Raw genomic sequence first — 14330 nt, forward strand, 5'->3', positions numbered from 1 at the left:
AATTGTTATGGCAGAAAAAAGCATGGGGAGGGGGAGAGAGCAAAGGTTCCCACTGTGTCAATAAGCAGAAAAGCAAATATTCCATCAAGCAATCATACTGCCATCCATGTAGCTTGGGGTTGGTTTTTTCCTCCCTTTCGCATCACCACTCCTCCAAGCCCCAGGTAAGAAGCACCACACAAGAGGAACCATCTCACCAGACCTGCAGAGACCACCAACGCAGCACGAAGCCTCCAGCTCACACATTAGTGTTCTCAGAGCACAGATTAATGTGAATTCACCTCTACTTTGACACAGCGTTGATTTCAAACACGTCTGAGTGAAGGGAAGAAGGCATCAATTGGGGACTGGGGAAAAGTTCAGTGGAATATTACTATTTAGGCTCACCACAGGAACACATGGGGCTATGCATGAAACTAAATCAATAAGATGCTGATCCTACCTATCCTAGCTCATTTTTTTGTTGAGACAAAAGATCTAGGATAGAGAGAAACACCATACCAATGAAGTGCTACAAGAAAGCCATACCTGAACCACGTGTGGGTACCTGGTAAGCCAAGAGAAGCCAGCTTAGCAAACTCTGATGACGTACTGACTGACCATCACAGCACAATGTCGAATACAGATCACAGGTCTGACTGTTTAACTGCACTCTAAAATCTAAGGCATTCCTAACTGTACAGGTGCATCAAATATGGAATTATTTACAACACACAACAACATGACATGGAATATATATTTATAAGATAGACACCTCTATCTTAAAGTGTCATTTATTACTGCAGAGGAGAAATCAGTACCTGGGTAAAAAATACCAATGTCGAAAGTGGGTGAACACGCTGCCAATGGCCACAAGGAGAGGAAGCAGACCTTCCTGCTTTTCTTCAGCACTCAAAAGAAGACAAAGACATCAGTTCCAACGACACTGGCCGGTGACAGCACACAGAGATGTATCCAGGCTGCCACAAAGTGATCCTAAAACCACATTCCTGCTGCACCCCTCAGACTTCGGGCTGCTCTGTTCTCCCAACCCTTCCAGTGTTGTCTATGATGGACAAATGTATTTTTACGTCTAGTAACTGCACTGTGTTACCTGCAGGCTCAAAGACAAGCAGGCAGTGCTTAAGAACGCATTAGTTAGCAATGATTAATCCCAGGACAAAACACTCTGCAGTGTTAGAAAGCTAAGAATACATCCTCTATGCAATATTTTCCTGGCCCACATACAGCACAGACAGAAACACTCCTTCCAAAGCTTGCCTAAGGAGACACACCAAGGAACCTTGCTCGGTGCTAAGGGACATTTCATGCCACGTGCCATCGGCGCCTTTCGCTGCCACCGGATTCTTCTCAGAGTCAAAACAATGCTGGATTAATTGAATCTATTCACACAAGAACCCCCTGCCATGCATGGAAACAAACTGCCTGATGGAATGAAGGTGGATTTTTTTTTTTTTTGGCTTTTCCTTTTTTTGTTTTAAAAAACAAGCCAACTTTCAGCCACACCTATGATTTAAAATACATTATAACTCTGCAAGTAAACTCCAGAAACGATACTGCGTTTAACTTGGCTTTCTCCATAAAAGAGCTGCCTAAGAAAACTCTGATAGCACAGTTCAAACTTCCATGGAAACCCTGACCAAGTGAGCACAGAGGCGCTCTGCCTTTCTGCAGCAGTGCCCGCAGACAGCTCTCCTCGCTCCCCATGGAGCACAGGGGGCAATGCTGCAGCCACTGCCCCGTTTATTTAATCTTTGGTGGCCGAACCACTGCCCCCCTCGTTAACAGCACTCATCCAAATCCCCTCTCAAGAGGAATTTGCATATATACAAGCCTTCTGTAGCTCATTAATGTCATCTGCACGACTCTCACTTGCTCATGAATTTATACTCTGTTTGACGCCTTTCACATACACAGACCAAAGGCATTAAGGAAAAAAAATAAAAAAAAGATTTAGGATCTCCTGACAAAAGCAGGATTTTCTGGGTTTCAGTCCAGCACTTCACAATGAAGTGTCTTCATCTTCCTGTCTCCTGGTAGGCCCACTAGAGAACAAGTAGTTTCCTCCCAGGTAAAGATGCTGTAAGCTGTACATTATTTCCCCAACCTGGCTCAGCCCGTATCCCACAGGTACCAAAAGCCCTCTTTCAGGAAAAAATACAACCAGAGGCAGCCAATGCAGTTAATCCACTAACACAGAGCTCAAGTCCTTTACTAAGCTATGAGAACGTAGGCTGAAAAACAAAGCTGCCTCAAAAAAAAAAAAACCAAACCTTTTCTAATTAACCGAACACAGGCAACAAGTTTCAACACATCTCTGCTTCCCCTTCAAACAGCTGCGCACCTCCTCAGTCCTACCTATGTTTAAAAACAACTGTGTAGCACAGGTTGAAAGAAACTCTGAAAATCCAGTCCACGCACACAGCCAGGTATTCTTACAGCTTTTTTGTTTTTAAACGGGTCAGAGATCCCTCGTTTGCTATTCAAAGTTCTTCTATTTCAATCCCGTCCAAGTTAAAACAATAGAGGAAGGTCATGCATGGAGTTCTGCAGGGGCCCACGCTGGCACATGCAGCTCAACCTGCTTGTTAGTGACCTAGAAAACAAAGTGATCAGCTGTGACAAAGTTGCTGACAATATCATGTGGTCATAAGGATGAAGGCACACAGGGGAAACTCTGAAAGAGCTCAAGAAACTGAGTGCCAGAGCAATTCAATGCACGTAAATGTAACGCGATGCCTATGGAGACAGATGGACCGAGCTGGGTGCAAGCAGCAATGGGCTCTGAACGGCCTTTCCCACCCCCAGAGCAGCTTCTGGCCCCTCGATAAACCTAACGTGGAACTATAGGCTCAGCTGCAGTCAAACACACAAGGCATTGTTAGAGATTATTCAAAAAGAAATAGAGAACATGATAAACCATCATTTGCTGTATTAATCCCTGGTTCACCCGGATATCGAAGAGTAGATGGCTTTGGTTGTCTCAATTTAAAAATACACGAATGTCACAGAAGGATGACAAGTCAATTAGCAAAAGCTAAGACTTTTCAGCCTTGAAAACAGAGAACGCAGGGATGGACACGACAGCATAGAACCACATGCAGCTTGAGCAGAGCAGACAGGGATCAGCTGTTCAGTCTCTTCAGCGACACAGAAGAGCAATCAGAGCACAAAGCTGGACAGAACCAGACTCCAAACAAAATGAGAAGGGCCTCCGCGCAGCAAAGCAGCAGAACAACAGAAATTGCCATCAACAATGCTGGGAACAGAAGCAGCACACGCATGCTCAGGAGCAACCTGTGTGAGCACCTGGAAGGGTTCATTGCAGCTCACCCAGCCTGCAGCCCCAGCAGGGTGAGAGGGCTGAGCTGAAAAGAGCCAGACGCTGCGAGAGCTCTGCAGGGAGGTGGGACTTATCTCTCCTATCTGCCCCCTTGCTGGTCTTCCCTATGCATTCACTTGTGGAAGCTGGAAGGAAACAAAACTGAGCTAACCGGACCCTCGGTCTCGCACTCTTTAACTCACGTTTGGAGCACATCTCTATTTTCAGACGTTTCCTCAGAACTCCAGGTGACACTGTCAAGAGCTCGCATAAAAACGTTACCTCTCAGCTGAAAGAGTCAGATCCTAATGGCACAGGTAAAGGCAAAAATTACAAACTGTATGAAAACCTGGGTGCACTCCCTTCAGAAAAATATTATGTGAAGTACTTGTAATTCAAACTGACAACTGTCTGATACTTGATTAAAAAAATTTGAAGCCCCGCCATCAAGTGGCCTCAGCAGATTCCCTGCTAAACCAACATGGAACCTAAGGAAAAGAACAGCTTTGTTTCTGTAGCGCTGCTGAAGTTCCTCCATTTTTCACTTTGGTGCGATGTATTTATAGGTGTGCTAACAACTCCATAGACAGCCCGAGCACAGCCGTCCCTCACAGAATTTTCAATAAGCTGAAAATCTACACAAATACTTGGACTCTTTGAAAGGCTCTTATTTTGCACCAGGGAAACAAGATACAACATCTGCACAAAAGTGAGATCATTTTATCAAGGGAGTCTCAAGAAACAGCACGAAGAATGAGTATACCAGAAAACATTCCCATCTGCACTACTTTTTTACAACTCACTTTCGCAGCTCATATTACAGATCTCTACCTGAACCAGACGTATTATCCCTATCGGATTTGACTTCTGCTTAGGTGTTTAAAAATAAACAAATAAATAGCTGCACCTCTGCTGAATTGCCAGGCAAAACCAAGTTTGCTGCTGTTTCCATCCTACGTTCTACTCCGCCTGCTAACTGGTGATGTTTCCAGTTGAAAAGCTGAACGGCTGCCTTATTAAGCACAAACCCTGGTGTACCTGCCTGCAAATACCATCCCTCTGTCGTCACCTTCGCCTGAAGATTGTGACTCAGCTCTAGCCCAGCACAGACTCTGAGAGCACTTACTGTGTGCCTGCACATATGGGTTACAACCACAAGGGATGCACCTTAGGAAAGTGAGGGAGCAGTAAGGAGAAGGAGCTCAGCTTTCAGCCTGCTTTATAATCGTATATTTAATTGGAGTGGGTTTGGAGGAAAGAGCAGGGAAGCTTCACGTAGCAGCTTTCAGAATAGACAAGAGCCTTCCCGAGCCTGCTGGCGAAGATGCCCAGCTCCTGCCGGCCACCTGCCGCCACCTCCAACAGAAGACTGGCCACTTCTGAAGTCCAGCTCTCTGAAGCAACTCTCATCTTTCCCAGAAGCATCAGTGGATGGTCTCAGCGTTCAGCGGTGCACGTTCCTGAAGATGGTAATGATTTGTTCCTACATTTCCACTACCCATCCAGCACGCACAAGAGGACAGGTCCAGGCTCTTCAAAGGGGTTCACAGCAGGGTGCAAGACAGAGAGCACAAACTGAAACAAAAGGTTAGGACTAGGTACAGAAAACAAACAAAAACCCGTTTCCACCACAGGACGGCTAAACAGTGAGAGAGATCGCCCACAGAGGTTACACAGCCTCCATCTCCAAGGGTTTAAAGGCTAGACCGGATAAAGCGCTGCCTAACCTGCTCTGACCTCGCAGCTGAACCCACCGTGAGCAGGAGATGGACTGGGGACTTCTCGTGGCCACTCAACCCGAAGCACCATACAATCTGTGGTCAGGATCAAGGAGGCACATAAGTGTCAAACTGAAAGCAATACTTAGAAAAGCTAACAGGAGAGCCCTTCTGAACTCTCAGCTTGATGAATTTAGCAAGACAGATCAGACCTAGGCTGGAAACTGGGAAAGAGCCTCTTTGTATATACCATAAACATGTAAAACACGGTGAAGGAAACATCTACAGAGATAAAGAGCTGCTTCACAGCTTACTGCTCTGGAAAAGCAGCTGGTTGTGCATCGGCCTCAAAGCAGGGTAAAGACTAAAACTCACCTCTTCTTAATCTGTCTTGCTGTTAAAACAGACCTCTAGGATGGAATCTGGCAACTGAAGCGCTGCCTGCAGCCTGTGCAGCTCAGGTGGAAGCAGAACTCATACATGGCTAATAGCATACATCCAGGAAGCTCATTACCATTTCCTAAACAAAACCAGGGAACTTCACTACAGAGCAATCTTCAGTGATGCGCATAAATGAGTAACACCATCTCTGCATGCTAAGCAAACTCTAGCCTATTCACACAGCTTCATGCTCTATTTGCATTAAGCAATGGCTTTAAGATGCTCCTATTCCATTACTTATCATGTCCCTTCCTGTATAAGCCTCTCATATATTGTTTCCTATAAAGGTCAAGCTTAGATTGACCCCTGGATAGTTACATACTAGTTTTCCACTTCTTTCATGCTAGACAAGCCCTGTAATACTCACCTGCTGCTTGCTCCCATTCTTCTTTAACTTCGGGATACGGCGCTTGTCTACTGAGTGCTCTGGCATCCCTTCAGCACATGCTAACACAAGAGCAGGGATGCAGCACCTCCAATACCAGCGGGAGACTAAGATTAAGCAAAGAGCTGAGAAGTTCCTAAATCCGACATGGGAGCATCAGCAAAGGAAGAAGAGAAATGACAACAGAAAGCCCTGAACCACAGCACACAGAACAGCAGCACAGCATTGCCTGCTATGGAACATTCTGCAAGACTAGAATAAAGCTGGCTAAGGCGGTACGTCCCATCCCATGCATCCCTAACTCCACATATTCTCATTTGCAAAGGTTTAAGATCCTTGACTTTTTGTTGTAGCCCCAAAGTTTCTCATTTACTCCAAAACGGCCATGTTTTGGCAATGACTTACAGCTGTTCAAAATAGCTTTGACAGTGCTGAGTTAAGTTACAGAAATAAACACCCTTCTGTAAGCTACTAGAGGTCCTTTCTTCTCTTTGCACCCCCCACCATTTTTACTAGCAAAAGAATCTGCTCTTAAGAAATGCATTTAATTTCATGAACAGACTACCATTGAAGGTCCTACTTGCAATTTTTGCATCGTAAAACCCAATTACTCTCATTTCAAAAAGCCCAACACTCCAAGCACGTACTAGCTTACAAAGAGCTGGAATAGTGACACAGCAACAGGACAAGCAGTACCTGAGCTTGACTGAGAGGACTCCAAAGCTGCCAAGCACGTGTCCCAGCCGTCACCCAAACAATGATTTCCTTTTTCACTCCCCCTAAGAACAGAACAAACTTTTCTCCTTTCTCTGCTACCCAGAGGTGAAGTTCCTGCTCCCCAAGGACAGCATGAGCTAACTGCAGAACACACATAGGACGTGTTGTCAGCTTTTTTAAATGCAGAACCGTGTTTGCATTCTTCACTCCTGGCTTTCTTAAGATTTTATTTTTATGGAGGGCCATAAAGCAGGGTCTCCCACCAGAAAGAAAGGAGCACCTGTAGCATCTCACATCTGAGCAGAATTTTGCCAAGTGGAAGTGCAGCAGCAAAAGTAAACAGTCAATGCTGAGACAACTCAACGTCGCAGGCAGAAAGGGGCCAAAGTGCCAAACACCAGTATCACCCTGTAAGAGAAAAGGTGCAAGCAGTCCATCCATTTCCCAGCCACAAACCTCTGGGACAACAGGTAATACAGAAGGCCATAGGCTACCTGTTGAAAACACTGAGTCACAGCAAGGCAGGCACACTTACCCCAGCTTCAGCTGTTTTAGACGAGATCCCTCTGCCAATGGAGCCCACAGCCCTGGGGCTCAGCTCCCACCAGCACAAGGTTACGAGTGCTGCTCCAGGGCTGCACAGCAGCAAGGTGCCGGCAGCCACGGAGAGAGCTGGGGTATCTCTGAACAATTACAGGCAGCACTCGAGCCTCAAGTGTTTACAAGTTCTGTTTTGTTTTCCACTGTAACAGCGCTAAAGAGAAAAACGATCAGATGTTGACTTCCACAAGAACAGATTACAGGAAATAAAACCCGTCATGCCAAACACATTAGTGACAAGTCCACACTTATCTCTGCGCTCTGCATAAGCACAGGTCAGACTATAAACCGTATCCGTCATCTCCATCCCCATAAATAACTTCTATCTGAAGAAATCTTAACTGCCCCAATCCAGCTCCAAGGGATGCTTTTAAGTATCCCTCGTGCACCTGATCCATAGCCATTCCCATCAGCAGCCCTGAGCACTCCCCTGCGCGGCTGACGCTTGGCTCTTGCTCCTGGAGAACACGGCTACGTTAGGTGCTCCTGCCCCCGCCCATCTCTTCCCATCTAAGCTTTTTAACTGCGATTGCTAAATCTCCCTGTAACCAAAACAGAGATATTTGGAGCAGCCGGCGGTTATCCTCTCCCCTTTCTCACAAGCGGCAATAAATACAAACTTCATCTGCACAGCCCACAAACACTTCCAGGATGGCCCCTGGCGTCTGGGAGGGGTTTTTACTGGAAATGTGCTGACACTGTATTTACGTGTACACAACAAGCAATCTGTCCTTATCGGCAATAAAGAAGTGTTACGGATTGGGATTTTGACAGCTCAACAGTGATGCTCAGCTGCCAATTTTATCCATCTGATATCTGCAACGCCAATGCTGAAGAGAAAAGCCTGAGAAGTGATACCTAGACCACAGTACAGATAAAAATACAGCGATACTGACACGCACCAAATTACTGGCATGAAAACAACGTAATCCAGGACTCGCTTCACAATGAAAAGTGGATTATATTGCCTTTAATCACAGAAACACGCAACCCCAGCAACTTATAAAAGGATTAAGCAAAAATAGCTCATAATACAGAAGAGTAAAATTCTAATTGAATACCTAAATAGGTAGCTTATGCTTATTAGCATCGACAACGCAACTTAACAACCGCATTTCCACACCAGAGATCCATTTGTCACTGATAGCACCACCACCTGAAAGCCGTGCTGCCAGCCTCTCCCCCCGAAATTCCGCTTCCCCGTATTTAGGGGAGGGGTATTTCCCCACTGCATGCTCTTAAATGGCTCGTTTTCATCAATGCTGTGTGGAAATGCTATTATGAATTTTCATTCAAACTCTTGGCTCACTTTTTTTTTATAATGGTATAAATTGTGTCTAACAAGAAACACACCAGGGATCTCTTCAATCCCCAAAGGCACTTTCTTAAAAGGAGAGAGAACAAAGGAGAAAACCTCCCAGCATGTGCTTACCAAACCAGCTTCTTAGGACAGTATCAAGAATGACAATACTAGAACATAAGCTTTTCTTTTTCATTCTTTGATCCATGTATAATTGAATTGATTATTGCAAATTGTGTAATGATTTCCAAAAGACTCGAGTAGAAGGCAAAGATCACAACAGTCTAATAACCAATTTAAAGAGATGTAAGAAATATTGAAGGAAAGATTTAATCACTCAAGTATACTCCTTCCAATTAGAAAGAGCTTTAAATAGCTTACCTTGAGATAAATTACAGTCTGTATGCAATTACACAGAAATAGTAATTAAGATCGGGAAAATTCACGTATGTCTCAACCTCCAGAGTTAGGGAGGTAATCTGCACAACAGACTTCCCAGTTACCTTGTTTCACCAGCAGAAATAAAAACATATTGGTTCAATTTATCCAGAACTCGGAGAGAACTAAAGAATTCAGTAACCTTACAAGGCTACGATCTGCAAAGTAGGTTTGATCTTATCTGGTTATTTTTCTTTCAATAGGACAAACATTCTCTAATGGGGCACAAGACTGAAACGCTCTTGATCGTGGTAAGAAAATACATCACAGGAAACGTTATTTCATGACTTAACATTATGTGAAAAATTACAGCAAGCAAGATGACCGCTGTTTCTCTTAAGAAAGCGAGATCTTTTGTTTTACTTGGGGCATCTGGCAACACCCCACGCTGTATCACATTCCCCAATTTAAATGTGTGTACATTACCCACACGTCACCCCGTGGTTCTTTGCACAGGAAGGCAAGAAAGTTTTAGAGAAAGAGAAACTCTGACAAACTTCACCCTGCACGGGCAAGCCAGATACTGCCAATTATTACATTTGATTTTAGCTTTAAAGGTCTGAAATCAATGCCACTTCCTAATTAATCAGAGGAGAAACGTGGAAAAATTTCACCTAAGAAAATTAAAGTAATAAAAAGAAGTCTGCGTTCATTCCTCAGATAGCAGAGTCTCGATCACAAACCCTCCCCTTAGTTTTCTTTAAACTTTACTAAAAGAGCAAACATAACAGCCTGCTTTCTGGGGATGTACACCTGCACCAAAACGTTCCCTGCACCAAAACCTGACAGAGCAGCTTTCTGTTAGCCTCCTTTTTTCAAGGATCACTCACCTTACCCAATACCCAATAACAGAGCCAGCCTGCTCCTGGAAAACCCAGAACATGACAGACATGACCCTGAGCACAACTTCCATGTTTCCCTCCCAGAGGGCGGCACCCACCCACCTCTCTTTTATTTTTTTTCGTATGTCCTAGAGGAAAAAAAAACATGCAGTCAAGCCCCTCCATGCTGAAGTCTTCAAAGCACGAATATATGAAGTTACCGGGTTTTTTCTTCCATAAACTGCCAAGCCCTTGCAGCCACCAAAAACCAGCCAACTTCTCACAGACCACAGAGTTTCCATCCTACGGTCCCAGCCTGCAAGTACCACTAAATATCCCGAGCCGAGAAGTGAAATTGAAAATAAACCGGTCAGACTGACATTTACCCTTCAGGTCCCTGAGGTAGCAACAGTACTTCAAAGAAAAAAAATAAATCATAATTTCTCAGCACTGGTACTCAAGAAGCAACATTCAGACAGAGATCGATGAAGAAGTCAGGGATGACACGTGGGCACAAATACACTTCTGCACGAGCTGTGGCTGTAACACTGCAGACACCAGGACAGGGCGTTCGGCAGGCAGATCTCAAAGCTTTCAGGATCAATACATCATCACTTTTCATAGGGAAGACGTGCCTTTTAGTGCTGTCTCTGGACCACCACCCTGCCAGCTCAACACACAGTGTAAAAAACTTTATTCCTTCATTGCACTCAAATCAGATGCTAATAAAGGCATCACCACGTGCACACAGCCCAGCTCCAAAAGCTGCAGAGCCAGGTACCTGCACACATTCGCCATGCAGAAATTAACAGAAGTTTAACACTGGAATCAAACCTCAATGCTTTAGCTCATTACATGGAAGGATAACTTGGGGGAAAAAAATCTTGAGGGCAACACAGCTCAAGCAAGGCAGCTTAAAAACAAACGACAGGAGGGGAACTGAAGGGAATGGGGGTCTGGCAGGCACAGAGCCCAGACTTCGGGGCACATACACAGTGCCTGCACTGCCAGCCCCTAAAAATGAAAGCATGGGAAACCGCTGCATGCAGAAAGCAGAGGGCTCCTCGGGAAGACAACAAGTTTCCCCGGTCACGCTCTGTAAATCTCAAGTTTCTGTCATATTCGACGCACTTCTGATGCGTACGGCTCTCGTGATGTGAAGTGCAGAGCGGGGAAGAGAAGCCCTCCTGCTAAGAGCCCTGTGACAGCCGCAGCCAAACTCTCAAACTTTCCAGCTCGCTGCCACACACCCCCAGCTCGCCAACGCGAAACGATCGCAAAGTTCCGTCGGTTTTTGCTTTAATTTCTCAGCATGAACTCCCTGACACCCCCCCACCCCCCGACGGCCTCATCCCGCTGGGCCTCAGCTCAGCACCGCACCGCAGCCCGGCTCGCTCCCCACCCCCGAGGAGTTAAAGGAGAAATAACTTCGCTGACGGACGGGAGGGCCGGGGGAGGGCTGCGTGGGGGGGCTGCCAACGCCTCCTAACGGCCCCCGTGGCCGAGCGGGGGGGGCCCGGCCGCCTGTCAGCCCCGGACGGAGCCGTGCCATCGGGCTCGGCCCCCGGCCCCGAGCGGAGCGCTCCGTACCCGCCCCGGAGATCTCAGGGCGGCTCGACCGCTGCCCCCCCCTCCCCCCCGGGCTGCTCCCCACGCCTGGGGGGGCACTGCCCGGCGGGGAGAGCTCCGCTCCGCCGCCCGCCCCGCTCCGTCCCTCAGCCGTCAGATGAAGGCGGCCCCGCGGAGTCACCGCGCAGCGCCTCGCTTCGCCCCGCAGCGCTGAGAGGAGCGCGGCCCCGAGCGGCGTCGCGGAGGGAATTGGAGCTGCGCTTTACCTTTAGTTCCGCACTGTCCGCCATCTTGCAACTCCGGGCGCAGGCGCAGTGAACCCCGCCGGGACGCCGCCCCCCCCATCGCCCCCTCCCGCCCGCACGCAGCGCGCAGCGTTTGAATCGCGGCGCCATTTTGTCCCTCCCCTGCGCTCCCTCAGGGATCTCTCTCTCTCTTTCCCCTCTCTCTCTCTCCCGCTCCACACACGGGGCTGGGGGATCCCGCACTTCTTTCTCCGTACGCACGCGTTGCTGCGGGATCGTTCCCGAGCCCTGAGCGCGGAAAGTTTCCCCGCGGCCCGCTGTCATCGCTGCGCCAAGGGAACGGGGCCCTGGGGGAGCCGCACTCCTCAGCGGGGCTCTGAGGGGGGAACGCGGGGCCCCCCTGGGGCGGCGCCGGCGGAGCGGTGGACACGCATTCCTGCAGCAATGAGTTGATTAAAACTGGAATTTGCCTCTCCGCTTCATATTCCTTCTAATTACCGATCGCTGTCACACTTTTTCCGCTTGGCCTTTACCTCCAGCACGCGGGGTGGAAAAATGGTCTTGGGCGCAAAGGTCAATATTGTACATCCTTTTAAGTGAGACCAAATTCGCCCGTTTTCCGCAGCTTCCATAAAATTCATCATCATACATTCAGAAAGCACTTACATTATCTGCGGTGCGAGATAGAAAAGCATTAATGCCTCCACTCTCTGGATGGAGGAAAGCATGCTTGAGGCCACACGGGGAATCGATAGTAAAGAGATTACTACTCGTGATTATTTCTGAATTATAATTTATGTCTCCCATGTGACCTGGGTAGTTAGCCACAATTTAAAATTAGGCAGTTTCCATTGAGGGGAAGATGTGATAGCGGTATCAAATATCTCCTACTAAGTAGCTTTTTGATACCATCCTGTTAGTGGTGAGAATACACATGAAGTCCTGTTTTCTGAACAACAGAAAGCAACCCTCTTCCTTCACAAACGTTTTATTTCCAAGTGTTGCATCCAGAAGCATTCCCCAGCTTGGTCTCAGGACCAGAATGGCAGAAAAAGCTCAGGAGCATCTTTGGACTCCCCTGTGGCAGCCTGATCCATGCTCCTGGTCGTGGGTACATCCCACTTGTCTTGCAGGTACACCGAACATCCACTGTTCCCATTGATTTCTCTTACCATTGTGCACTGGCATATCGAATGAAGCGTTTAGAAAATGAGCGATGAAAAAATGAGCAGATACTCTGGCTTAATACTGCACGTAATGCAGAGTCTGAAGGCTGGTTTGGGGAGGGGGCAGGGTGCTAGGCAAGATGTCTAAAAAAGCAAAAGTCAGATGACTACCCGTTACACCCACACGCACCATAATTAGCTGATCTATTTCAGTGGTCTGAACCAGCCCGTGTTAGAATATTTCATTTTGACTGATTGAGTATGTTTAATAAACACAATCTTCATATGGTCTATTGGTTTGTGTCTAACACAAAGAATTTGACAAAAAGATCTATGAACATATGAAGGCAAATCCTCATTTGCTTTTTTTTTGCTTTTATTTTTCCCCCTTGAAAGAAGCTTGCTGCACAGCAAACAGTTCTTCCTCTACTTCTTCACTTCCTACCAAATTCAGTGGGATGTGGACATGTGTTTAAGTGCTTTGCTAAATCATGGCATAGTGCTATCAAACCTGACACGTGGCCATAAACCACAGTGTCCTCTTTCAAAACTTGCTCTAAATAAAATAGACTGTGTCTTCAGATAAATTTTAAAATAAAAGAGCAAGCTAAATGAGAGGATACCGACAACTCCATTCAAAATGGTTCTCCCTAAACGCTGTATTTTTTGCAGTGCTAACACAGACCCTCCGTTTTTCAGTGGAGACTTTTGATAGTCACTTTTTGGTAATGTGTGATGTACTTCAGCTTGAAGAAGGAACTTAATGTGAAAAACAATCTGTGCTTCTATTTTTAGACAATTATTTACATGTAATGAAATTTTGTTCCTCTCTGCTCCTGAGACTTAAATGAGGGTTTCTTTGCCAAGAAAAACTTTGTCAAACAGACAGCAGTTTTTCGGAGATGCTCCCAGTTGCTCCAGTTCTGCTGCAGATCTGTCGGTGGTAGCAACACTCAGATCCCTCCCCATTCTGTCATTTCAGGAAGGCATGGCCCCCTGGCAGTGCACCTAGGCTCACACCAGAGCAGGTGAGAACACCTCCAAAACAGCCTCCCAGTTGGCAGTAACCTCTTTTCCTAAGCAAAAAACTCAGTTGGTTTTTTTTTTTTCCTTTTAACACTTCCCCCAACAAAGGAGGAGAAAAGATAAAAATAAAGACCCAGGGTTTTCCTCAAACTTTCAAAGCTTTGGTATTTTCAATTCCCAATTTTCAAAAGCTCATTTCCCCCCCCCTCCCTTTTTTTTTTTGCTGGATTGCAATAAAATAAGTGGCTGCCAGAATGCACCTTCTAGCCTAATTTCTTCCATTTTTCTATGCTGTAACCTCCCAGAAAACCCACCATGTCAAATAACTCACTTTCTGAAAACCCTGTTCAGGCACAATAACATTTTTATACAGATATGCAGTTTTTCTACTGACATGTTGTTTTCATTAGCCTGAATCTCCAAGACCTTCCTCTTTTTCTAACAGTGCAAACTTGCTTTCTGCTCCAAGTCGTGGAGGTTGCATTTTTGTCCTGAATTTTAAGTCATTTACAGAGAGGCTCTCAACGTCTCTCTTTCTTAATATTAAAACACGATCAGACCATTAAAAACATCTTTTATTCC

At 46.3% G+C, this 14330-nt stretch overlaps 1 protein-coding gene across 2 annotated transcripts in view; it reads right to left on the reverse strand.

The window, feature by feature from the left end:
• The window catches only part of PIAS1 (protein inhibitor of activated STAT 1), a 51810-nt gene extending 40158 nt beyond the window's left edge, over positions 1-11652 (reverse strand). For both annotated transcript variants that reach the window (XM_052671869.1, XM_052671868.1), the window contains exon 1: positions 11578-11652. In XM_052671869.1, the coding sequence (XP_052527829.1) occupies positions 11578-11601 (24 nt within the window). In that variant the 5' untranslated portion in view covers positions 11602-11652. The remainder of the gene's footprint in view (positions 1-11577) is intronic.
• Positions 11653-14330: the final 2678 nt, after the last annotated feature.

This window comes from Tympanuchus pallidicinctus, unplaced genomic scaffold (genome assembly GCF_026119805.1).
Source record: "Tympanuchus pallidicinctus isolate F22 unplaced genomic scaffold, pur_lepc_1.0 scaffold12, whole genome shotgun sequence".
NCBI classification, from domain to species: Eukaryota; Metazoa; Chordata; class Aves; order Galliformes; family Phasianidae; genus Tympanuchus; species Tympanuchus pallidicinctus.